The sequence below is a fragment of the Coturnix japonica genome, chromosome 2, assembly GCF_001577835.2.
Source record: "Coturnix japonica isolate 7356 chromosome 2, Coturnix japonica 2.1, whole genome shotgun sequence".
In the NCBI taxonomy this organism is placed as follows: Eukaryota; Metazoa; Chordata; class Aves; order Galliformes; family Phasianidae; genus Coturnix; species Coturnix japonica.
Genome location: NC_029517.1, coordinates 78,228,878 through 78,256,374, shown reverse-complemented (window position 1 = coordinate 78,256,374; position 27,497 = coordinate 78,228,878). Strand labels below are relative to the sequence as shown.

The 27,497-nt window shown below is 39.4% G+C and overlaps 1 protein-coding gene across 1 annotated transcript in view; it reads left to right on the top strand.

Annotated features, from left to right (window-relative positions):
- Positions 1-27,497, top strand: part of NPSR1 (neuropeptide S receptor 1) — a 59,976-nt gene that overhangs the window by 16,997 nt on the left and 15,482 nt on the right. The window contains exons 3-4 of the mRNA XM_015855020.2: positions 25,465-25,568; positions 25,833-25,926. Of these exons, the coding sequence (XP_015710506.1) occupies positions 25,465-25,568; positions 25,833-25,926 (198 nt within the window). The remainder of the gene's footprint in view (positions 1-25,464; positions 25,569-25,832; positions 25,927-27,497) is intronic.

Genomic DNA, 27,497 nt, shown 5'->3' with positions numbered 1-27,497 from the left:
GTAGGAATCAGTATGAAAATGACAAGAAGTTTTTTGCATAAATAAGGAAATGCAAGTTGAATGGTGAAGAATTCAGTTGCCACCCAGCGTGCAGCTGCAGCTTGTCATAAGACAGATGGATGGATGCTTATCTAAGGGCTCAGTCTGCCTTTGATCTCAATAGATGCTGCTAGATGTAGTAGTGTCTGTGTCGATTGCAGCAGCTGCAACTCATTGTTTTCACTGAATCTTATCTCCCAGTCTGAATTAGCATCCACATTTCCCAGAAGTTATGTTCCCAGCTGTTGTCATAGAACTGTTTAGATTAAAATAGTTCAAGATGAATCTTTAGTGTTTTTCTGCTAGAATCCTTTCTAAAGTACTTCATTACAGTGTTGCTCCATCAATTACGTGCTTACACTGAAAAGTGAAAATAATTTCCTGTGGTCTGGTTTAACCAAGTAGGGAGTTATAAAGATGTAAGTATAGAAAGGAATATATTTGGTAAACTTTTTGTATGGGAATAAGAATTATGTGGGAGAGTATACAGAGACCTGGCTTGTAAAATGTCACAATGACAAGGAATGGGAATAAGAGCATAGTCAGTAGTTTGTTTCTCTTTGGCCTTGAATCGCCTGAATTTATAGTTTTAACCGTTTCCCAGGGGGAAAAGTGTACAGTTTCTATAACAATGTCCTGCTACTAATCCCTGCTTACAAGACATCTGTGCTGTATTGCTTGTGTATATAGGATACATTTATTCTTTTTCTGTTGCTTTTTTTTTTTTCATTTTTTTGTAAGAAACTGTAGGATTTACACAAATTTTCTACCAAGCAGCTATTTAATACATTTTTTCCCAGCAATGCTGAGTCTTCCTTTGATGTCTGCTGTATCTGTTTAAGCTGGAAAATCAAAAGACTATAGTCTCGAATTTTTAACATTTATAATTTGTGAATAAATCAACTCCTGCTCATGGTCTCAGTCTGATCTGCCCATGGCCTTTTCCTGCTTGAAGACCAAACCTTACCTGAAACAACTGCAACAAGGTGTGCAAAGTTATGTGGAGGGACTGGCCCATGACTACAGGTGACATAAGAATTATTGCAAAATGAGGAGGTGAAGATTTGCAGTGGGTCTTCTTTGCTTTTACCTGTGAGTCATCCATAATAAAAGGCTTCACTTCTTACCCTGGTTGTGACTTTAATGTCACTTTCTTTATGTACCAGCTGTATTTTCTATCAGATATGCTAATATGGTCTCACAGCACACTTTGAATACTGCAGTCTGAGATCACGTGTCCATTGGAGTTTCAAGCCAGTTTCTGCTCAAAGTACTCCCAACCCCAGATTAATATGCAGAAGATGGTAAAAGGCAGTCATCTAAGCAGTAGCATGGAGCAAGAGCAAAAAAGTACACGAAGCCTCAGAGGAACACAGGTCACTTTCTACCTGATGGCATCAGGGAGCAGAGTGCTGAGGACAACTGTCATGAGTAGGGCTTTGGAAGGAAGGTGGGTGGAAAATGGCCCATTACACAGATGGCACAAATGCAGGGCTCACTGTCAGAACAAATGCACAGGTCAGCATGGTAACAGAAGATGGTTTCTAATATTAAGAGATCAATTAAACAGCAAAGTTAGAAAATACGTATTTTCTGCAGCAGATGAAGAATCAGCTTGAGGACACGGGTATCATGGTAAAATAAATATAAGAAATAGAAAGATAGTATTAGTCAGAACTAGCTGAGAGACATCTGGTCCGTGTAAGGTACACCAGGAGAAAACTACTATTAGTGTTGTGCTGGGTAGGAGTTCTGTCATTTTTGCACCCATGGGAAAGGCTATTTTACTGGACTAAAATGGTATTGGATGGGGAACTATTTGCTGCAGATTTGAACACAGTCTACATGATGAGAGGAGAAGGGACTGCCAACACAGTTTTGAAGAAGCTGCAATAGTCAGTGACAAAAACAAGGAGACATCTCATTAGATGTGGGCAGCACATAATTGACTAAGATCCATGTGTTAAACTTGCTAGCTCTTCTGATCTCCTCTTTCCCAAAATCATCCCCAACTTTCAAAATCACACCTTGAAAGTGTCTCAGTTCAACAGTGTGTTCCATTTCATATTAAAGGAATTCACAATGATAACTCACCTGACACCTCCGTCTTCAATGTTAGAAGAGTTAACACCACTTTGAACAGCAAGGCTCCTTTCAAGCAATGTTGATTTCTCTCTTGTGATGCAGGAGTCAGACCTCTAATTTATCTTCCCTTACCAAGAGTTTCTGTCAGTATTTTGGCACAAAGAAATGACTTAATTCCTGAAATGGAGCCATTTCACTTCCTTATCTCCAAAAATATTAATAAGAACAAAGCAAGCTGGCAACAGTCATCAGCCTTTCACAACAAGTTATGAGGTAGACACAGAACATTATGAAAACACTGACTTGTCACATTGCTTTGACATGCCAGGCATATTTAAATCCTACTAACTAAAGCCTAATCTCCTGACAATCAGTTTCTGCTTACTCAATCTTACTACTTCCATCTATTTTTGAATTCTTAAAATATTAATTATTTCTGCCAAGGAGAAGGAGAGAAGAAGAATGAATACAGTTTCACCAGTGCAGGCATTTCTAAGCAGGCATTTCTAGGCCATTTGAAAACTTCTTTTCTACAGATATGTGGATCATCAGTTGAGTAGCATCCTCATTTCTTACATCTTCCCACTAAAATATAATATAAAATGAAAGTATGGTTTTTGTGTTATAATTGAAAAGGTATTCAAAACAAATTGTGCAGAGTACATGAATAGGAAATGAGCACTGTTATTTTCCTTTACTCATTGCCAAGCCAGATGGAGAAGAGAAGTAACAAACTGGTTGAGGCTTCTTTCAACATGACTAAAATTCAGTGGTCTTACTCACTTGGCAAATTCACAGATAAGACTCATACGTATCCCTCACAACACCATAATTTGACATGGTACATGGAGGATGCAGGAATCTGTAGAGATATAAAGATCTTGCTAAAGCCTGGATTCAGAGGGTATTTCTCATTAAGTGCGTGCATTTATGCCTATGTTTAACTCTGAGATCGTGCATAAATTGCTTTGAAATTAGCTAGGAATTATGCACTAGGAAATCAGCTAAGAGTTAACAGCTGAGTTGAACAATAGTACTAATCACTCATCAGCTAATTTAACAAGGAGTAGTATTGCTAAGTTTGTGAAGTGCTCAGTATGCTTTTAGGCATGCGCTTTTTTTCCCCCCACTGTTTTTCTTAGAAACAAGCCTTTCTGTGAAGACTGAAACTAAAGGTAGGTTTCCTACAGATTTCTATCTCCAAGGCAATTTAGTTTCTCAGAAAGTGTAAGCTTTGAAGATTACCCAGTGGGGAGGGTATTTCTAAACACTTTTTCCCAAATAGATTTCTTCTGAGTTTAACGTAACTTACACTCATGGCATAGCTATCTCTACTGGCAGGAAACCTCTCATATCTCCCTCTATCTGATGCCATTTCACATACCTTGTGGAGCCTTAGAGTCTTTAAGATTTTTGCCTCTGACTGAATTCCCCAAGTGGTTCAAGAACAAAGAGTGGGGTCTGACAGATTGTTAAGTTCACAGACACTGTGATCATGCTGGAAATTTTCAAGTGAAATATGGTTGCACTCAGAAAATATTTCTGTCTATTCAGACACTTTACCCTGCTCTACCAAAGAAAGGCCTCCTTAACCCTACTCTCAAAATGTAAAAGCAGCTGACGTGAGCATACATTTTTTTCTATTAATATCTCAGGTAATTGAATGTCTCATCCCACTCAGTGGGTTCTGAGGGAGGTGAATCTTTTTCTGTCTCCTGAGCTGTACCTCCCCTAGTTAGCAAGGGTTGCTGCTGTGATAGAGTCATCCGAGACTCAGAGGAATAGTACATGTCAATTTATTGAGAGCTTTCTTAACAGTAACTAATGTTCTACTTGAAGGTAAAATTAGCTAATTAGCTAACTACTATTAAAAAGCACTAAAGGTAATACAATATCAGGCAATGGCTACTACAGAGAGTACAAGAATAAAGGAATAAAACGAGAAAATATAGAAAATGGGGAAAGAGAGATACACAGATATACAGATGCAGCAAAGCAAAGAGGTTCACCACTCCCCAGTCCAGCAATGTCTTGGTGTCAGGTGCTGATCTTTGGTAGTGGTGTGTTGTCCGAGGTTGTGGTGGCTAACGACGACAGTACTTATTCTTATAGTCCAGAGTGGTCAAGCCTGATCTTCTGGAGTGACAGTTTCTGGCTTCAGAGATCTCAGCAGGAACTCCTGTGTTCACATCTTCCAGGCCTTGCGAATTTAGATCAGCAGGTAAGAGGATACAGCAGCTTCTATATGCCTTCACAGGATACAGTGGTGTCATCTCCTAGTCTCCTTTATTAAAATGGAAACATTTGTTCCCAGGCAAGTCTTCATAGAGGAAACACTCTTGGGCCCTCCCATTTGAAAGCAGACAGCTCCAAAGTGATGCTTTCAACTGCAAAACTGTCCACAGAGTGTTGTTGATTGCCATGTGTTGATTTGAGATATTCCTTACCAGTGTCAGACTGAGTATCATTGGATAAGAAGCATCAAATATTACCTAGACAGTCCATTCAATAAAAATTATTGTTGTTTAACTAATTCAAAAATGGATCAAGCAACACAAGAACAATTCTGGCAAACCGTATACTTCACTCAACTTCAAGTACTACTATCTGGAGATTTTTAATGACTATGGGCATACATGTGTTTGTGTATATGTTTTTGTGTTTTATGTTTGTTGGTTTGGGGTTATTTTTGGTTTGTTTGTTTTTCCGTCCCAAATAAATATCTAGAAAGTGGGATTTGAAAATGCTAAGATGATTTCTCCCAGAAATCTCTGAGATTTATCGTTCTGTCTAAACATTAAGTAGAAATCAGAATCAGAAGAGTGTTGGATTCTGTTCATTACTAGGGATAGTAGATATAAAGTTGCAACTTCACCACATGCCTAATTTTAAGCTTTAGGCCAACAGACTTGATAGGAATACACACTTATTTAGGTATTGCTGTGGTTGTAGTGAAGACAAAAAATAAAAAGAAGGCCAGCTAACTTTTATGGTAGATTACATACAAACAGAAAAGCAAAAGAGAAAGATGTGAAAAAATATTCAGCTGCAGTCTAATTTGTGATCTAAATGCCAAAATCTAAGTAACGACAAGATACTTACACTGGAAAGACAAGGATGTAGTTTTTAAAATGTCTCTTTGCATCACTTCCAGCTTTCTCATTTGCTCCCGGGAAACTGGACTGTGGAAAGTGGCCTTGGTCCTCAAGCAAGTGAGCTCATTTTTGTTAATGTTTAGTAAACAAGCAGTACACCAAGAGCAAGCCATAACAGTGTTATGTGAACAAATAGGTGGAGACAGGCCTCACTGAAGCAGGAATTATTTCATTTCTGTGCTGCTTAGCCTCAGACTTCTGGGATGACTTTGGTCATGATGGCTGAAGGCAAAGTCTGAGAATTTGCTTGTATTAAGTTGGTGCATTTAACTCAACTACTACAATGGCCAAACATGAACAAACACATTAGAAGTTGCCCTTTCTTTCTGCTTCTTTTTTTTCTAAGTAGTACAGATGCTTAATCTCCAAAAGTGAGATTAAGTACCTCAGGAGGCTTTGGGTAACAAAACTACACCCAAGCCACTGTGCTACTAGCTGCTTTAATGGGCTGTATGTGTCCTTCACTAGTTTTTTCCTTGTCAGTTTGACTTGAAGGAATGAAGATGACTTGTTAGTCCGTGATCTATGCAAAAGCTTAATATAATAATACCATTACCAAAATTAACATGTAGAACAATATTAACAGATGATTCTCATCCAGCTTTTCATCTTGAAAATTGAACTCTTAATATTTCCCCACTTCAGAGAAATCATAAGTACAAATTCATCAGTTTTACAAGTACCTTAAATACCAAAGTGATAATGAGCATTGGAAGTTAATTGCAGAGTCAATTAGCTTCTAATTCAGTAAGTCACCTTACTGGAGGTGGACTGTTAGCAGCCAAAGAGTCAATCCAGTTCCTAGCTATACTGGAAAACTTGCACTTTCCCAGCTGGGTCTTGTCTGGAGCTTGCCACTGATTTACTGCCTCAGATATAGAAACGTAATTTCGAATGCCGAACTTAAGTAGAGTTTATTCCAGCAATCCCCAGAAATCCTTGGCTTTCTCTTCTTTTCACACTTTCATTTGCTGCTTATTTTTGGAAAAGAAAAAAAATAATAATAAAATCAAAAAGAAGAAGCATGAGAAAAAGGGAGAGGCATTTTTGTTGTTGTTGTTTTCTTTTAATAATCATTCTTGAAGTAAAGACCTGGGAGAAGTTACAGTTATTCAGTGATAAAATTGAAAGGAAGATGTCTACATTTTTTAATGTTCACTATTTCCTAAAACTTCTTGAAAATGTAATCAACATATGGTAATGAAACACTTTCTGGTAATGGAGTGTCTGTGCTCTACACTTTATGTTCCTGTGACTACTGAAAAGTGTATGTCAAAATTAGGAAGGAAGAACAGCATTCGTAAATATCGCCACAGGCACAGATACTGAAATTTGCTGGAGTATGCAAAAGCAGCTGAATTCCACCATTTCAAAAGCAGACTGTTTATCAGACACCTAGTTTGAAGTCCAATGACTCTGCAGATCATCTGTGTGTGTCTTGAAAAACGGGGAAAGAAACAGATCACACCAACCTTTTCTCTGCTGATTAGAGCAACTATGGGGTTTAACAAAACTGTTCATTTTGTATTCACAGAATAAATGAGAATCAATTAACCAAGAACAAAAATGTTCTCAGGGAATAAGAACAGCAATATTAATACTATTTATTCAGTGCAACCTGTGAAACTATGTTGACTTTTCTAGACAGGGAGCAAATAAGAAAATTCATTGCATGGTTGCATTGGATGCCTGGACAAAAAGCAATCATTTTCCATCCTGATGCTGCCAAGAAGAATAATTCAGTAAGTGGAAAGCTATAAGAGACGTACTTAGTGTAACTCCCCCAGACTGAGTCATAAGTCAGGATAAGATAAATGTGGTGATGTCACTACTTGCATTACCACATGGTAGCACGTCGCAAACCAGATTTGATACCCATTGCCATTCCTGGCAATTTTAATACCACCTTGTTAAAAACCAAAATTCTCATTTGAATTCTTACTTACATCTAAGATGAGTCATAGTACCCTAGATTGTAATAAATCACTTGGGAACAGATGCGATACAATTCCAGTTTTACTATATCAGTTCTTGCGTGGATAGCCAGGAACATTTCTGATGTGCATCTATTCGGATGTCTCCAAACCTAATTTAGATGAGGTAAAAAATGGAATACATGTAGAATTTGGGAGAGGAAACCAAGAGTGATCTTTAACACCAATACCGAGAGACAGAAAGCAGCTTCGTGTGAAGGAGGAACATTGTCTCTTAGGGAGTTATGGACCTCCATTCCACAGTGTTTGGTCATAAAGCCAAAGGAAAATGGTCAAGGAAAATAAAGATGGTTCCATGTTTCACAGGCGAAATCGTGATGCTAGGGATGTAATAGAGAGAACTTGGCATCCTGAAAACTTGTAGCTCTAATCTGGTATCAAAAAAACAATGAAATAGAGAAATGCACATGAACAGTCTAGTTACGGAGCTTCCTTGCAGCTGTAAAGTAAAAGAGACCACCTTTGATGTGAAATGAAAAGTTTTTCTCCTGAAAAGATTAAGTTGTACTCCCACAAGACTGGGGCTGTAGGAGAAAATGTGGCCTTGGAGAACTAATGTTAATCTTGGTGGACTGGCTATAGTCTTGGAGAACTGACAGTAATCCTGTTGTGTAAGACAGCTGGACTGCATTTGCCTTCTACATACATGGGCAAGGGATTATGCAGGGAAAGATACAGAAACAGTGATGGAGCTGACTTTGACTTAGTAGGCAGAGTTTTAGTCTACAATATAGTACCCCAAAAAGCAGACTGGTAACCCACAGGGTGGCATTTTTGGAGGCTGAACTGAGAGTGTAGAAATGTGCTGTGGATTTGCTGAAAAATAATTCCGTTTTAGTTTCCAACCCTGAACCAAATGCAAGGTGTTTTAAACTGCCCTAGACCCAAACTTGTAGACTCTAACTTTTGCCTAATGTTCACTGATTGCATTTTCAGATACCTTCTTAAAGACTCACTGGAGAGTTCAGGTCTGGAAACAATATGCCTATTTGCTATGCTCCATCTGTTGTAGCACACTGCAGCAGGAAAAAGTAACGCTGGCACAGAAGCAAAAATAACTGAAGTGTTGTATTCTCTAACACTAAAAAGAAATGTCCCTCCCATTAGTGGAAATATAAAGATAACGAGCTCTCCAAACTTGCTACTGGAAGCAAGAATGGTCATCCACTTAAAACTCGGTAATGATTGTTATTTATATAGCCTACTTTAATCTTACAAATGCAGGAACAAAATGTCCGTGATTCATGGTTTGTAATTAATGCAATCGCGGCCCACTAAGCAGGCATCCTTAAACTAGCATTTTTCAGGCTATTGTGTCTGAGCAGTGGTCCTCGGATCCATTACAGTTAGCAAACCACACTGCAGCATAGCCTGTATGAGGCATAGTGCCCCACAGACAAGGATCAGCCATGAAGAAAACCACTTCTTTCCCATTTGCTGAATGTACACTATCTATATCCTGTGCTTAACTGCCCTAGCAGGGGATAGTTCATGTCACCCACAGGTGCTCAGAGTGGTATTTTCACAGTACCCACTGATAAAAACTGCATCCAGTTTAGGATTAAGTGTGGCAATGTGGCTTTTTTCATATCACACCAGAATACTTGTAACACCAAATATTTGACAGTGAAAAGGAGGTGTCTTTGTCTCATCTGCATATCACTCTCTGTAACACTCTCAAGTCAGAGAAAACATCTTTAATTTCTACTTTGTGGAGCCATAAAACATTTTCAGTAGAGGCTGGGATTCCTTTATAAAGAATTTAAGCCTTTCCATAAATAAACTTTTCCTGCTTAATAGTCTTTAGTCCATAAATCCCCCTTCCTCTAAAGCACAGAGATAAACAGAAACCAGTATGCCTGTAGATATTCAGTGTCATACACAGTGACTATTCCTTTGTATGTATATGCTCAAATCACAAGCATGCACCAGACTTCTCTTCCTAAGTCACCCAGTATTGCCTTTAAATATCATCCTTTGGACTTGGGCCTTTGGACACTGCCACAGTGGAAAAGATAAAGTTACTGGAACACCTGGTGATAATCCAGTTTCCCCAAATTCAACTCAGATCATACATGTTTTAGAGCTGTTTGGAAGTGGTGCTCAGAGATATGATTTAGCAGAGGCTTGTTAGAGTTAGGGTATTATGGTTAGGCTGCAGTTGGACTTGATGATCTTTGACGTCTTTTCTAACCTGACTAATTCTATGATTCTATGATTCTATGTTTAATCTGCGGTAGAACTGGTCACTTTCTTTGCTTTGCCTGGGTAATAAGTCATTTCTGAAAGGATTAAAAAATGATGAATGAACCTCAGATGCCCTATCTTTATTCAAAGGCACCGTCTTCTCATTTTGACAGATACATAAAGCTGAAACTTGATTCCAATTCCCACCTACAGATTTCCACACAGGAGAGACATATTTACCATTTATATTATTTAAAATGAGCTGTCATTTATTCAGAACCTTGCATACAGATGCCGTTCTTGACTGTGTGCTTGTGTGACTAAAATGAAAGCATTTCCTTTCAGCCAGCTTTTGCTAGTAGAATTTTTTACTCTTTAACCATCAACATGATTTCCCTAATCCTGTGCTGAGACCCATACTATGAATCTAAATTGCTGTGCCATCACAGCTCTGCTGATATGGTAGGATTGCCTGGAGATCGTAAAGGTTTGCCGGGCCAACAACAGTGCTTTTGAAGGCTGTGGAGCAAAAAGTGGGCTGGGTGTGTATGATGGAGCAGCCACATTATATTTGAAAGAGATAGCAAGAAGAGCAACCAATTACTGATCTTAGGAGCTTTTTTTATTTAGTCTAGTGAAATGTGACTTAGGCAAATATTTCCAGATCCATTCTTTCTCTTGTAATTGGACAGTGTAGTATTTTGGTGACAGAATGTTTGCAAGTCTATGAGATAAAGAGGGTTTAATCTGTGACCTTCTTCACCCAAGGGAGTTACTGGAGACATCACATCTTTAGCTTTATTAGGCATCATTATCAAGAGGAAGAAGGGAAATAAAATGATCTCTTAGTTTATTTTCTGATATAGTGAACCAGGGCTGAAGGAAAGCATGAGGCTCAACTTCAGTCCTCAGAAACACAATGGGCTGTAACTATCATAAAGATAACTGGATTAACTTTCATTACTGCATTATTTCATGCTGATTTTCATACTAGGGATTATTCATGCCATCTATTTTAGGTGCCTGACTGTAGGTATGTAAGATAGGAAGTTGCTTCTGCTATGATCCATCCGTAGCCAATAGAGGAAAGCTTTCTGAGCTGCCTTTAGGTTTCTCTGACTGTACAGAAGGATTCAGTTCCTAATTTAGACCCTTGAAGTTGACTATATAAATCCCTCTGACATTCATACATCATCAAATATGTCAAGATTAATGTTCCTCTCTGACAACTAAGAACCTAATCCTCTACTGCAAGAATAAGGCCTCCAAAGGCTCTGAATCAAACCTCATCATTAAGTATAAAGCTTTCAAGAAAGAGTATTTTTGTCTTTATTTATTTTTTTAATGCACAGTAATGCATATCAACACGTTATCTGATGGAAAACATAATTTTCAGCAGATCTATATTTCTAAATAGCTACCTGGAATTTCTCCAGACTTTTCTGGCCTCTTACCAAAAGACAATTTATTCAAGGGGAATCTGGAAAAAAATAGCGTATTTTAAACGTTATTCCAAACCTGTGCAGTAATGCTGTGGCTGTCTGACTAACCTTAGAGTAGAACCTCTGCAGACAGATAGATGCAGTAAATAGCTGCTGTGCTCCGGTGCACTAAGCAGTAAGAACAGCATGAAATTACTAAAGGGTGTAATGTGGATATGGACATATTTTAGCAGCTCAGCCTATTTCTGTACATATTAATACACACTAAGAGGAAAAGAAAGAAACAAACAAAATTTACAGTGTTAAACTGAGGTTCACAATACCAACTTCAAAATGTAAAAGAAACTGCAAGTAGGTCATGTATTTATCCACACCTACTTGATTTATTCAGTATGATGGCATAAATAGGCATGTGGTAGCTAGAGAGAGAAAAAGGTAAAGATCTGCATAGCAATAACTGGGATGTTCAGAACTGGATGGAAATTACACCTGAACAGACCTCCAAGCTTTTCACTTCTACATCAGAATTTTTGCTGCTTTTTGCTGTAGACCAGAATGGGGCACTGGGAGGGGGATCAGCACATGGGAATTGCTTTGTAGCACTATGAACATGAAGAAACATGACAAAAACAAAAGTATAAATATACATATATATAATTAAAATTGCTACATTGCAAGTGTGTGAAAGTGTTTTTATGTAGTCATTTATGAATTAATTGGCATCACTGAATTAGGAAATAAAGGTAAAAGCAAAAATTAGAAGCCATTCGCTGGATGTGCTAGGACAGCTTATTATCCTCTGGATTTTTAATGTAACCTTTAATACGGAGACAAATACCACATCTCTACACTTTAAGATGGTATGATAACTATGATGATAACTATGAAAAGTTATGTTCTAGTCTTGAGTGAAGGGGCCTATTTCTATCCACTTCCACGTTCTAGCAGAAATAAAAACAGGAACTGGTGCCATGTGAGTGAAATGGAAATCCTAGAAAATGTCTTTCCCATGCTACAGAGATAGTGATCAAATAAACCTGTTTTTCTAGAGAAGTGAGTAGTTGCTCTTACGTTACTGCTAAGCCCACAGAACGGGTTAGTGTCTTAAATACTGTTCCTTAAGAAATTACCTCTCCTGTGATGTATGCTAAGTCAAATTCAATGCAAGAAATGACAGTTCCTGCACAGTCTTTTTTGTTTTTTGAATCACGTGAACTATTTAAAAATGAAGGGGTCATTCTCTGTTGCTTAAATGACATTCCTCCGTACATAATGAAGCTCAAGGCCATGGATCTTTAGTCATAGAAATCAGTTGCAGGTCCCCCCTAAAACATGAAAAAAGAGGCATTTTCTTTCAGCCCCAGCCTGGGATCTGAAGAGCATCACCAATTCTAAGGCCAGCTTTGTACATAACCTTGAAAACATGACACCTCTTTGGTGTTTTGATTTGCCCCTCTTCTAAAAAGGAGTATACCATATCCGCCTCTTCCATCTTTCCTTTTCACAATCAATTTAAATTTGAATGCCTGGATTTCCCTGGCAGAAGTACAAATGGTCAGACAGCAAGTCTGACGCATTTCAAATACTGGGCTTGCATGATGGCATTGCCCATTTGAATTTAGCCTCACAGTACTGACTGCATGGGACTCATCAAGTCTGTATGGCAGCACTGATCCACTCATGTGCAGCATATGCATTTTCAGTCTCTGCTAATCTTCTGATGAATTTTTACGGCTCTGCAGTACTAAAACTCAATACATCAAATGTATTTCTTTTTATCAAAGTGTTTTTAGTGACAAATTTCATTGCTCTGTGACAGAAATTCTCATGAAATTTTAATGCACCACAGGAAACACAGCAAAGAAAGCTACCCACCTGAAACCTTTGTGAAGCAAAATATCTAATCTAATATTAATACTTAAGAACCAACTGCATCAGTTGCACATCAAACTAGATCCCCTGAAGGGTCCTCTCGTAATATTGTGCTACAAAAACATACCTTTCAAAAACAAAAGTTTCTAAAATGAATGAAACAATAGTGAGTCCCATATCTTTGCAGTCTGGCTGTAAATGTAAGCTGTCTCTAGGTCTCCCCACATACGTATGTTAGCACTAGTTTGACAAGTTAACTGGAATCACATCCTCTCGCCACACACATGGTTTTCACCAAGTACCTCCCAAAAGCACTAAATTAACAGAAGTTTTGAGTTATGTATATATGTAGCACCTTGGGTACCAAGGATCTGGATGTGGACTGGGTGTGACAGGGTCACTAGTCATCTGCTGAGGTCTTGGAGTACATGGGTACATATACTGGGTGCAGTAATCAACATGGAAGTGTTCTGCACTGTGTCTAGGGTGCAATATGAGAGTGTGCTACTTCAAGTATGGATTTTCTGTCAGCAGCAGCATTACAAACATGTATTGCTCCCAGGAACTAGTTTACTGTAAGTGCATACCATATCTAAAGGCATGTACAATTTCCTCATTATGGAAGGGAAAGTAAACACCAAAAGGAAAAAAAAAATAAAAAAATTAAAAGGATTTGCCAATAAGGAGAAGTTATAGAGAAGTTATTGTTTGGGATAAAGCTCTTGAGGATAAATGAAAATAAAATCAATAAAATGTTGACAATTTGCTACCAGCTAAATTGGTCCCTCTTGTCTTAGATCTTCACCATCATCTGCATCCTTTACAAATGCAAATGTCTGAAACTTTCTGTTCTAAAACCCTGCACCCTACAGACTGCATAAAGCTTTTTCTTAGCTTACAACAGAAGTAGGCAGGATAGAAAAAAGATGAAATTAGTGCTGCATTTTTATAAGATATAGAGGTGAATTCACTAAGGCAGGATACGAGCCCACACAAAGTTTCAAGCTAATTGATGGGGTTCTCCTTCAATGCATTTTTTTAAGGTCAGACTTCTCCCTAGAGTAAATACCTCAGGGTTGTTACTGAAATTTCCAGCATCTTTTCTTTCAGTGCTGTGACCTTCCAGATTAAAAAATAACTGCTTGCTTTGGAAAGCTGTGTGGCTTAAGAAATGAGCTCAGCTCTTTCACATAAGTATTGACAGCCCCCTTGGGTATCAACATCAGCCTGAAAAAATGATGTAAATTTCATATTCTGAAGAAGCACCATATGCCCATATTTCTTTAAGAAAAGAAATATGAAGTCCTTCAGACAACAAGGAGAAGTTTCCTCACTCCCTACAAGCACACAAAAGGAAACAACTATACTGAACCCACGGCAGATGGAACAAGTCCCCAGCATGCTATGATGTTTGGCAAAGCTCATTCAGACAAGCTATGGCAATTATTGCTGCTCTCCTTTACCTGGGGAAAGCTACAGGCCAACCCCACAGGGTCTGGTCTGGGGAGAATGTGCGTCCTGAGACCTACTCCTGGTACTTCAGGTAAAGGATTAAACACACAAAGGTCTGAACAATGAGTTTGTGGACACTGTTGAGCAAACAGTAACTGCAGGAGATGGGAGAACGGCTCTTTGACACATCCAGAAATAAAAGTGATGTGCCCAGTTGTTGGGTAAGACTTTATGTGCCACCTGCCCAGCACCAAAGTCCCCAGCAAACCATGCTCAGACATCTGACTGTGAACTGGACTGAGAATCAGATCAAGCTGGTGACTGACAGGTAGAGACAAGCTGTCATCTGGAAAGCCGTGATGCTGACTGCAGCAGAGCACATCTCAATATATTACAATATGTTAGATGTATTAAAGCACTTCAGTGTGCATAGTTTAGAAGTTAGGGAGCACAAAGGGCATTTGCCTTTTAATAATGTTTTTATGAGCTGCCTGAGTGATTTGCAAGCAGTTCAATATCCACCGCTGCATACCATTACTGCTGTATTTCTTAGAAGACTGCTTGGATAACACAAGGGAGAAAATGACTGTGATCAAAGTAAAATTACAATACACAATTGCATTTCTGTGAACAATCTACACAGCTAATACAAATAGACTGGAAAAAAATCGATTCAACAGGATCCATAAAAAAAAAAAAAATAAATAAAAAGCACCAGAGCAATGCTTCCAAAACAATACCCCATGAAGGTATGCTAACAAATAACTCTGTAGTCTTATTTGGTTTATAATGTCGCTATAAATGTGAAAGGATCTACAAAAGGAAATGTTTACGAGTTCTTTTATTGGACCTCATTATGTGCCTATAACATTAAAAACAAATTATTTCAATCTTGCTCAGGACTAACTTGATCATCCTGAAATGTCACAATCAAATGGATTGCCTGCTCTTGCAAGATAGCATTGTGTATTTTCAATCATAATTCCGAATTCTTAAACACTCACTCATTAGTCTACCACTGCATTTTCAAATAAGTACTTTGTCAGGTTAATGTTCCTTTCAGCAGACAATGCAACCACAACATTATTTATACTTTGCAGAAGAGTTTTTATAAAAGATAGTGACTTTATAAACTCACTGGCTTGCTGAATTTATACTGTCTGTTGCTTATGTTGGCTTTTTATTCTTAGTAGGTGCCTAAAAATGTTCCCATCTCACCTTGGTTGACCAGTCTTTTCTCCAGAGATCCACTGTGATCTGCATCGAGCTTTTCCCACTGTTACATTTCTTGTCTGAATTGTAAATAAATATGAAAGATCAAATTATATTCTCTATTTCAGAAATCATTCAAATTTCAGTGGGACATTTCCAGGATGGCACTAGGAAGATGTGGAAAAGGCACAAGTAAATTGATTTTTCTTTTTAATTGTGTTGTTGGTTTACCCTCTCTGTGCACATCAGTCTCACTGAATTACCTGCAGGGAGAACCCAACTTTCTGGATATTCATCTCACACCATTTTGCTGAGGAAGAGAAGGAGGGCATTTGGAAAAGACTATTACCTTTTTGGTTTTAGCATGCAAGGGCATCACTTTGGGCTGAGACTGTGAATTCAACATGGCTGCTGGTGGGCCTAGCCCTCAAATAACAAATCACATCTCATCCAAAGTATCTTGATGCTAGTCAGAAACTTTGATTCTGTTTCAGCTTATCTCTGAGCATGTCTTAGAGGCATTCAGTTAGTTACAAGTTTTGGAAAAGGAACCAGTAGCATGAGTAATTCTCTACAGCAAAATGTTGGTCCTGTTTAACGTATCTTTTCATAAATGACATTCTTCAAAACAGCCCAGTTTTTGGACAAGGCAGAGTAAAAAGAGAAGGGCTGTTATCATATTCCAGTCACATTTGGTGCACTCAGTGTGGCACATGGAAATATGAAGGGCAAGAGGTGGCCTTGAGGTTTTCTTTGGGTCCCCAGAGCAAAACCAGGCATTAGGGTGGCTGATATTTTGACAGTCTTTCGAATGTCCCATTGGTAGTTCTGAGTATGCTTTATAAATACACTCAGCTGCCAGCAGACTGAACAATGTATTTTTTACACTGGCAGCAATCTGCTTTTGCTGTGTCAATTTCTGTTGGTTTTATTGGAAGACTTAATTCTGGTTATGACAGCTACGAAATTGTTCTGTGGTCCTGAAGGACTGATTATGGTTTTCCTACCTTCAGCCTGTTTTAGACATTCAAATCCTAAAGACAGATGCACTGCATTTGTTTTTGTTTGCAATAAAAGGTTCTCACAGCCAAGGTATGTAATCCTTTGGGTCCTACATTTCAGCATTAATAAAAAAGTAGATTCTTTTTTCTGAATTGCCTGGGAAAGGTTTCCTCTAAATTATACAGATTCCTGTTTGATTTCCTGCAGAAATAACAAGCAGGATTGTCACCTAACAGAGGGGATGCTAACTTTGCAGTTACTCTACATTGAAGGTTTGGCTTCTGTTGCTAAAAGAATATATGTGTGCAGGCTTTTCTACCTGGCCTCTCTATATGCCAGCTGTAGACATTAAGAGAGATGACTGCAGAGCACTGGGTACATTTCATGGTGCTGCCAGCAGTATGGCTCTAATGAGTATACTTTCCTCAGAATCATCATTTATGTTCTCATTAGCTCTTGTTAAAAGATGTGACTTTCAACTTTTGCCATTAGATGTACAAATATATTATTAACACCTTTTAGTCCAACATGTCTACAGGAGCATTTATAACTGCAATCTAAAAAAATTATAATGGAAAGAACCTTTGCATGCACTAAAAAGCACGTAGAACATAAAGATACATTAAGTAGGGATTTTTACTATTCCCTTCTTGCATACTAAAGCAGTGATATTTATTATTCTGAGTCTATCTTTAGGCACACTTTTCTCCATCTTTCCAAAGGGCTGCACACAAAACACCCAGCAGTTTCATGTTTCATGCTTCCTCACCTGCTGATTCATGCTACTCGCAATCACAAGTGTTGAAGTATTTTTCCGGAGAGTCACTTTTTTCAAACTCATTGCATAGCTGTGTAACAAATGTTTGTGAAGGTATTAAAGGACTTTGGATTTTGCATGAAAAATATGAATACGACTGTGTCCATCTGCTCATGAGGTCCCATCTGCAGTACTACAGGTTAGATGGTAGGAGAAAATTTTTTGCTTGAAGGATGGTGAGGCACAGGCTGCCCAGAAAAGCTGTGGGTGCCCCATCCCTGGAGGCATTCAAGGCCAGGTTGGATGGGAACCTAGGCAGATGCATCTTGTGTGTGGCAGCCCTGCCCACAGCAGTGGTGTTTGAACTGGATGGGTTATAAGGTCCCTTCCAACCGAAGGCGCCACTTGGCATGGACAATGTCATGTGGTATCGTGGAGTCCTAGTTGATCTGATCAGAAATCTATTATGGCTAGTTTTAGGAGAGATCCAGATGTTAAATAATATTCAGTGTGTTCTGGCATTGCAATGCATTTCATGGAAAGAAGTTCAGCATGTATTTTCATCTACTGCATTTCCCATGTGATGATTTTACAAGACAATCCTCCAGGGAATCTTGCCAGTATATTCTGTTTGTGTTATCTGCAAATACCAGGGGAGACAAAGAAGGTATGAAAATGAGAATGGATGTTGTCCTACTACTATGTAATTGCAAGCCTACAGTTAGACAAAAATTGAGCTGCAGCTTGCAATATCACTGCTTAAACATCCTGTCAATCTGCTTTACTGTTTGAGATGAGGAAGAGAAAAAGACTATACTCTTACCTATCAACATAGACTAAAGTAGCTACATCAGCAATATCTGAAACAGTAGGAAAGGACTGTAAACGCTGGTGCTCAGTGACAGTCATAATGACCAGAATGTCTGAATTACAACAATAAAAACTTTTTAGATGGGTAGTCCACAATTTTTATATGACAAAAAAATCATGCAGCTGCTGTTGTGACCAATATATGGATGAGAAAGCCTTAAAATACTTGTGATAAAGTGTTGCCAAAAAAGATCAATAAGAGGGACCCAGAGGAAATAAAAGAAAGATCTATATAGAAAACAATGGGGAAGGACAGAATTAAAGTGGACTTGTTTAGTAGTTGATAATCCTACAAAGTATATTTCTCCTGAAAAATATTAGAGACAGAGGCATCACTTTCAAGAAGCAATGAATTACAAACTGTAATTGCTTTGTCCTTTGAGGAGGCATGTCTTTGTTATCTATAGGAGCTACATTAACACTAAATGACGCCAATTTCCTATGTGTTGGAATTTTCCCTCCTGCTGCTTTCATTCTTCCTACCTGTTCTGCTTTGCCTGAAGGAGAGAAGGGGAGTTAAATTAATGAGTTGCATTTGAGATATACTTTCCCGGCAGCCAAATAATAGTGATAATTGTTATTCCTTAGATTTGACTTAGACATTTAGGCACACCACCTAAGACTTATGTTTATATACTTCGTTTTGCTTGATTCCTACTTCAAAATCCACAGCCACCTCCAAAGCATCCAATACAACAAAAAACTTATGGACAATGTTTGCAGTGTTTGCCTTTATCTGTTGCTTAAGCAGCTGCTGAAACATTGTCCACTGTTCAAATCTCTGAGTTGACCTACATTCCACAAAAGATTTCTCCTTGGAGGAGAACTTATCACAGAACAAAAAAATGCATAACCTCATAGGCCACACTCTCTTCTGTGTGAAAGTAAATCAAGAAGGGAAGTAGGGACACCCAGAACTGCCATCAACTCATCACTCCACAGCAATCATCATCCACACAGCTCTCCATTCAGCTCCTCACCCTTGTGGGAGGAACAGGGTTTTCTGTGAGCTTGAGACCACTGCTGACATGGATGAACACATCCTATAAGCCAAGTTCTTTCTGTATGGAGCTCCAGTGTTTCAGCAAGTGCCCTGCTCCACACAATCCTTTTGCAGAGCTGCTGGCTTAGTCCAACTCTGTGAGTGTGGGGTAGTGTGGGGGTGGGGAAGAATACTTAGAAAGAGACTTATTAATAAAGGCAAATAACACAATGTTCTAATACCCCTCGCAGATGTACCACATTATATTTGAATTGTCACAGATCTGATCTCTGGCTCCCTGATAAGTGTTGCATCTTTAGAGGTTGGTGCTGCATAGCCTGAGGTTGTCTCAGTCCACCATTAAATAATTAAATTAATATTCATTAAATAATGAAACCTGGTGAGCTCTGAGATGAAACTGGAGCCTCACTCAGTCCATTCTGATAGCATCTTGCCTGACTCATCCCGGGGGTTGGGGACCTAAGCACAGAAATGTAAAAAAATCAATAAATACGTCAAAAATGCTTACCCACCATAATAAGACTTCCTTCTTCCTACGAGTCAGAAAAAGGAAAAAAAAGTCTGCATAGCTGTAACAGGGGAACCAAACAGACTCCTTCTCAAAGGTTTTCAAGTGGGTTTTGTTTCATCTCTTACATTTTGTGTTCTGCTCCAGGCCTTAAGCAGAAAACACACAGCTGCAGTCGATTTCCCATGAAACAGCCACAAATCCAGCTCTGTGCCCAGGTAATCTGCAATGCTGTGCAGGGGACTCTGAGCAGCCACAAAACTGGGAAAAGGGGCTGTGCCCAGTCCCCGCCCTCATCTTTAGCACTGCGCTGTTTTGTGACCTAAAATGTGGGCATTTTAAAATGGCTTTTTTAGGTATATAACAGGTGTCATGTCTTTGATGTGCTGCTTCTGGTGCTCTTTGCAGACAGGTAGGTGATGGGAACACATGGTGATGTCCCCAGAACATGAGCTGGTGCTCAGCCCTGAGGAAGAACTTGCCTTACAAGCCATGCCTCATGCAGTCTGGTGCAGTCAACAAAACAAGACAAGACATCCCTCTTTGCAATGAGAATGCTGAGTAAATTACATGAACGGAGGCATGAAATTTCACTAAAAGGTCCCAGCTACCAGCTTTGTCTAAGAGTCATGGATCACTACATCCAGCTTAATAGGGCTGCTCTCATTGAAGGAAAAAAGATCATCCTGGGGATGAGATGACATGTGAAGCTTTTTAACCCATGGCAGCTTATCAGCAATCTGCTCCTCACTTCCGACAGGAAAAACCTTCAGCATCTTTAGGGGAAATGACTAAAGGGAACATCAGTGTCAGCACTAATAATCAAATGATGGAGGGCTTTTTTCACAGCCTTGCTAGCACAGAATTTTGTTTTAACCTCATTGGTCGTAATGAAAGAAATATCCTGAAGTCTGCACAAGATACATCCCTTGGGCAATGCCATCAACTCAATGAATTTCTATAAAAAGATTAATTGGGACAGTTGTAACATGTCTGTATTCCCATGCTAGATCACTAATTACCTCCATTTGTTTTCCATAATGGACTTCTATCTCAGTGGAGGTTTTTTTGCCATGAATTTTTTTTTTTCTCGCTTGCAGCAATAGCAAACCCACATTCACTTTTGTCCCTCCAAAAGCAGTGCTGTCTTTTTCCCATTTTTTCAGCCTTCAGGCCTGTATAGCGGTGTCTACCACACAAGTTCATGCAATTACCCCAGGAATCAAGTGTATCCTGTGCTCAAACATGAGTCAAGCTCTTGCACTCATTTATACCCCGAAAAGTCCAGAGGGATTTTAATGAGCACGGTGGAGACTTGGGTAAGATCTGTGGATTTTTTAGGATTTTCACAGCTGTTTTCAGCACCTGCAAAATTACCCAGATGTTGCAGTGCTATATTCTGTGTGGTTCTTACAGAACAACAGGCAGCTTCTCAGTCCTTTTCTTACTTTTTTTAATAATTGCTGATTTATAAAATCTGCATGTGTGATTTTGAAACAGTAGCAGATTCATAAAGTCAGGAAATTGTTGTGCCCTGGAAGACTTGTTGTTGCCATGATGGGGATGAGGAGGGAGCAGAGGAGCTGCAGAGCTGCCTGGCTTGTGCAGACTCCATCACTTGTTTTTTCTCCCCTGCATCTGAGGTAAATCCACCACTGCTCCCTACTTCCCTCTACTTTTTCTTATTATTGAAGTCTCATGGATTTCTTCTTTTAAATTACATTTTTAGGAACTCCACCTCCTCTCAGAAGCAAACTGTTACTGCTCCCATTGCATTACTGATTTTGTCTTCTTAACCAAGAATCTTTTTTTTTTTTTGTATTATTTTGTGAGTACACTTTTGGATCATGCCATCACATGATGGTTGTTTTTTTCTTTTAATTTTCTATCAAAAAATGAATATAAGTAATTGATTGATTTTTCTACTATTCTTTCTGAAGAATTAAATGAACCTGTAGTTACACAGTTGCCTAGCAATACCAGCGAATAACTGCAGCACACAGAATACACCCTGGTTTTAAAAGTACTAAAAAATCAATGGCAATGACAAGCTAGCATGTAGTTATGAACAAAGGTTGATAAGTTTCTGTTTTCAGGAAAGATGTTGGACTCATCTGGCCTGGAAATAAAACACAGGTACCTAATATGCAAGCTCCCAGGTCAATGGGGAGAACTGAGGACACTAGCAGTAATTGGGACACTGGGGTTTAGGATAAACAAGGGTAATATATCAGCTAAACTGATCCTCATTTCCACCTTTTGTAACATGAGACATCAGTGATATATTCCATTCACATGTCTCAGATGTATGGCACTGAAACTGTGCTGGATGCAAAAGGCAGGGGAAAAGATTGGCCAGTACATGATAGCAGTGGACATGATGTGATTGTTTAGAAGAGTGTTTCCATAATGAAGGGGAATTGAGAAATCTAATTTGTCTTTATCTGCTTTGGCGCACAGAGCTGTGCTGTGCCCAGGGACACACTCTGCTGCAGAATGTCTGCCCAGCATCTCCAGAGACTCAGAAACCAAAAAACACACCACCAGACAGGAGCGAGGAGCTCCAGCTGCCAGCACAATGCAGCTGCAAAGTTTAAAACCCATACAAAAAGCCTCTGCACTCACCCAAAAACTTCACTGAAGGGCTTTAAAGAGAAAGAGAGCTTTGAGCTGACTGAAAGTACCTAAAACTACAGCTATCCTGGCAGGTGCTGTAGTGCAGCTGCAGAGTGGAGTGAAGAGTGAGGGAGATGGAGCTGGCATTCACACCATGCATTCGAGGGGCTTGCATTAGATGACTGACTGCCCCCATGGTGTCTCAGCACTACCTGGCAGCTGCAAGGCACATCAAGTGGAGAGCAATTCCGGGACGAGCATCATTTGAAGTGAAGGCTCATTCACTTGCCTCCATGGCATGAGTCAGAGAAATGGTGACCAACTGCAGTTCAAAAATGCATTTGGAACACAAACCAAAAATGCCGAGATGGGCACAGGCTGCAAGGGAGGTTTTGGGTGCACAGCCAGCATCTCAGAGACAACTGACCCTTCACATTTCTCCATGGAATTTCCCAAGGGCATCAGGAAGTGATGACAAAATGGTGGTGTGAAGAGAAAGATGAGAAGATGGCCTTCCTTTCCGCTTCCCTTCTCCCTAGAGGGCACTCAGATGGGAGGATGGAAGAGCAGATTGTGCATCCTCCTCTTCCCCAAGGGGATGAGCCCCCATTTACTGCCTGCTCAGAGGATGCTAGGATGCTAGGATTGTCAAAAGCTGAAGGATTCCCTGAGGTGAAGCTCTATTGATGTGTATTACTTTGAATCAATGAATATTTCATTATTGGAGAGAGAGAATATGAATCAATAATTCAGGAGTAAGGAAAGGGAAAGAGCTGGGTTTGAGCCACTGCTAGAGGATACATTTCACTTTAAAGTACTTTAACTCCATGGTCTCTTCTAAAAACACCTTAACTACAGGCAACTACAGTCTCTTCAATAAAGTCCTAAAGCCAATAATACTCATCAGAGAATTAAAACCATCCTTTGCCCCCATTAATCTAATGAACAAAGTTTAACATATGGCTTCAAACCAGGATTTTCTGTTGCCTTGAGCTGCTGTAAGAATAGAAAACATGGAAATACTGCTTAGAAGGACCTTCTGGAGGCAGAGAAAGAGCGAATAGAGACAAAATTGTTGGGAAATACTGGGAGAGGAAAGAGCAAACCTGTGTTAATTGAAAGATATTTAAATAATTGAAATAATTGCCATGAGATAAAGACACAATTAGGGAAGCACTGGGTGTACTTTTAGCAGGAATAATATTTCTGCTCTAATTTCATTTTGAACTGAACCTTGATGAAAAAAGGAGATAAAGGAACAGTGATACAGAAGAAAAAAAACAAGCCTGTTTTTCTAATGAAGCAAAACAGGCTGATGCTTCCAAAGCATCAAAGTCCATCTTGAAGTACCTGGAATTTCTTTAATGTGAAAGCAAAATAAATGAATGTTGCCAAAACCAGTTATGTCTGTGAAAGCACTGCTAACAATCATTTATTACTTGGGAAAAAAATTAATAAAACAAAATGGTTTTCAAATTGTTCAGATGCCTTTTTCCAAAAGCACACATTTTCAAATCAACCCTTCCTGACATGGGAGTTGTAATGCCTTTATCACAGAAAATATTACAGACAAATTTGAGATGTGTAAAGTGGTGGTATCAGAATAAAGCATTTTATCTCACTTCACTATTTTTACTTTTATTTTTAATCAAAGCTCTTTTGCTTTTGTCCTCAGAAATTGTACAAAATATTTTCACAGCCTGCTCCCTTCCCTTGAGGTAACCCATGCAACAAGAGCAATGTGCTCTGCTACTCTCAGCAGCAAAACACTACACTGATGGACATTTTTATCCATGTACAGCACTCAAAATAATTATCCTATACTACAGGGAAGAGCTTTCTTAATATTTTGGTTTTGGGTACATGAGTTAATATTGCCCATATGCACAGGAGCAGTAACGGCTTTTGAGGTCTCTTTCTAGAACTTGCATTGCTGTGAGTGCTCATTTGTACAATAAGTAGCAAAATGAAGACTGGAATATCTCCTCTGATATCCTCAAAGAGTAAAAGATGCCCTGAGGTGTGTTCGTTTTGGTGTACAAGGACTGACCAGGCACAAGTAGGTTAACTTCAAGCTGTCAGGGAGGGTTTGCTTATTAAATAATTAACTGTGTGAATAAAATCCTGACAAAATTGCTGCTAACTTCAGCAGCATCTGGATTTCACCCCAGGTGCTTTCCAAGGATACACATTTCTTTTTGCAGTGAAACAACAGGCGACGAAAACCAGACATTTGATATCTCTGTTTTTGGAGCAGATGCACTCCCTTGAGAGCTCAACTACCTCTTCTCCAGGGTTATAATTTGTCCACTCCTGATGGAAAAGCTGGGGGCCTTAGCAGGAGGCAAGGTGTTGAAGGAGAAGTTGCAGGTGTTCTGAAGGACCAGGCCCATCTCATCTCTCAGGGGAGGCCTGAAGGTGTACATAGGTGTACGTTAAGTGTATGTTCATCTCACCTTGTTTCTCCAAATGGACAAACTCTTGATTAAGAGAAAAAGATCAAAAAAGGTCCAGCTATCCAGCACTCTCTGAGACTCTTCCAGTTCCTTCAGGATCCTTTGCTACCATCAGCAGGTGCTGCCCTGGAGGTGACGGGAGCAGTGTCACGGGTTACCTAGATTTACCTGTGCCCGTGACAGTGGCCGCCACCCCAGAAATGAAGGGAAAGAGGGGAATGGACAAAAACAGTGGCAGCAATCTAAGGAGGAAACTTATTTTACTAAATACGATATTGGAATACAAGATAACACAATATAATACAATATAATCGAGGCTGATAAATCAAACAAGAGAGAGAAAGAGAGAGAGAGAGAGAGAGAGAGAGAGAGAAAGTCCCCAAAAACCAGGAGGCCTACTGTGAACTCTAGGCAACAGGGCTGGAACACAGAGAGAGCGAGAGAAGAAGAGACCATTCCAGCCTGGGAGTGAGATTATATATGTCCTCCTCCGGTGATTCATCTCTGGCTGCGACGTCCTCTGGGATATGTAGTTCTCCTCAAAGAGCTGAGTACTTGGGACACTGCCATTTCATGGAACTGGAGTATGAACCTTCCACACTTCCACATACCCTCAATTACACTTCCACATACCCTCAATTACACTTCCACATACCTTCAATTACACTTTCACATACCCTCTATTACACTTCCACATACCCTCAATTACACTTTCTTACACCATCAAAACAGTTTGTCCCATTGAAACACCCTAAATACCATATAACTTTCCCTTAGCAATCCATATTGTTCAGGATATGGTCTTCCTCCACAGATTCATTCACGGGACTTGTAAACATAATGACTGACATCATCTGGCGCTACACGGGAGATTTCATGGCCCCTGACATCGTCTGCAGAGTCATCCGGTACTTACAGGTACAGGACCACATGCTCTCTTGTATGCCCAAACTCACCCTAGCAAAATGCTGCACAGATGCTTTGTTGCCACCCAAAATGCTAAAGTAGTCATTTAACATTTAAACTTGTTTATTTAAAACACATTAAGTCCTTTATGTTTTTTAGGCCAGAAAAAGAAAAGAGGTCTGGGTGAAAATATAAGTTTAACCATAAGCTTTTTTATCTGGCACCGATATCTACAGTAAACGTTTCGACTACTTTCTTGTCTATCTTCTGCTCCAGGTGGTCCTCCTCTATGCTTCAACCTACGTGCTCGTGTCACTGAGCATAGACCGATATCATGCCATAGTTTACCCCATGAAGTTCATGCAAGGAGGTAGGAGCATTTCCATACCTTGCTACTGCCATGGATAGTATTGGCTACCTTCGTTTTGCTAGGAAGTGTTTCAAAATTATTAACCCTGTTCCCGTGAATTATTAATTCCTGCTGGACTCTGTTACCATTCTCTGAATGGCAAAATAGCTGTGATTTCCAGATTTATTAAACTGCACTTAGCCTTCAGCAGTTTTTATAAGCATTGTGTTTGCAAAGAATGAAATGACATTTTAAAAGCACAGAGGTTTTTATTATCTTCCAGCATTTTGAGAAAATTATTATGGGCAAAAGGTATCCCTTACAGCTATACTGACTCTAGGAGCAGCAAAGGCATTATTACCTGTACACTCACATGAAAAAATAATTTGGATAGAGTACAGTGTTGGGAATTGATATGACAGTTTGATGTGAACTTCAAAAACTATAGCAACTAAGTTTGGACATTGATTCTATCTTAAAAATTTCTTCAGTTTGTCATTTTTGCAGCATTGTATGCTTAGCGACACAGTTTAAACAACACGATTTCTTTCCTCCGCAGCTGAAAGTCTGAAGTTATGTATGTTGCACAGTGTGAATAAATAGCAATAACAGCAGGGGGGAAGGGGATCAGTTACAGAAGCCATGGTGACTAAAAAATGCACTTCAGTCATAGAGAAATATCATTCTTACTTTGGACTAATGATGACTTTTGACCAACTGCTCTATTTGGGGGATCAGAATAATGGTCCTCTTTGGCCTTAAAAAGCTGTGAATCCATCACAGCCCGGGCAGTGTTGCATCTTTGGCAGATGTTAAAGCCTGAAAGCTTCAAATGCTTGTGTGAAGTTCAGCCTAACATCCCCCAGCATACAGACTGGCTTTTTCAAAGTGGGAGGATTGCTACCAAGCCTTTATGAGCAGGCTTTTGGGTATACAGGGTATGCTGCAGCTCCCACCAACCTGGGGTTCACAAACCACCTAGAGCCAAGCAGACCCAATGACATTTCTTCTTTACAGTACCTCCTGAGCTTAGCAAAGAGGTTGTAAGAACAACAGAGACAAAAAACCTCCATAAGTGCCTTTTTTTTTTTTTTTTTTGTTGTTGTTGTTGTTGTTGCTGCTATGGAAAATTTGCTAGTTTAAAGAACAAATTGTATGCAATTTTTTTTTTTATTCTCTCTGAAAGAGTGCTTTCTTTTATGTGACGCAGACTCCATTAAACTCTTCCTACACTTGGTGGGGTGCAGAATATCTCAGTCCTAAGAGATTTCAGTACTCATCCTACTCCACAACAATGTTGCATTACCCCTCATCTGTCCTGCATCCTGCAGAAACGCACCATTCCTCCACCACTCAACACAGGATGGCCAGAGGCTGAGCTGTAGTTCATTTTATAACACAGTGATAAGAAGTCTAGGAGAGCTGAAGGAGTACACCTGTTTCCCCTCATCACATTTACTGAAACCCAAGTGGTTCAGGATGCTTTTCTAAGATCTAGCATGCTCATCAAAATGAGCACCCTGATGAGCACCAGCTGCTTCCAGCAGGGCTGGTACCACAGACAGATGCCTTTTGTAGAGCCAGGATCATGT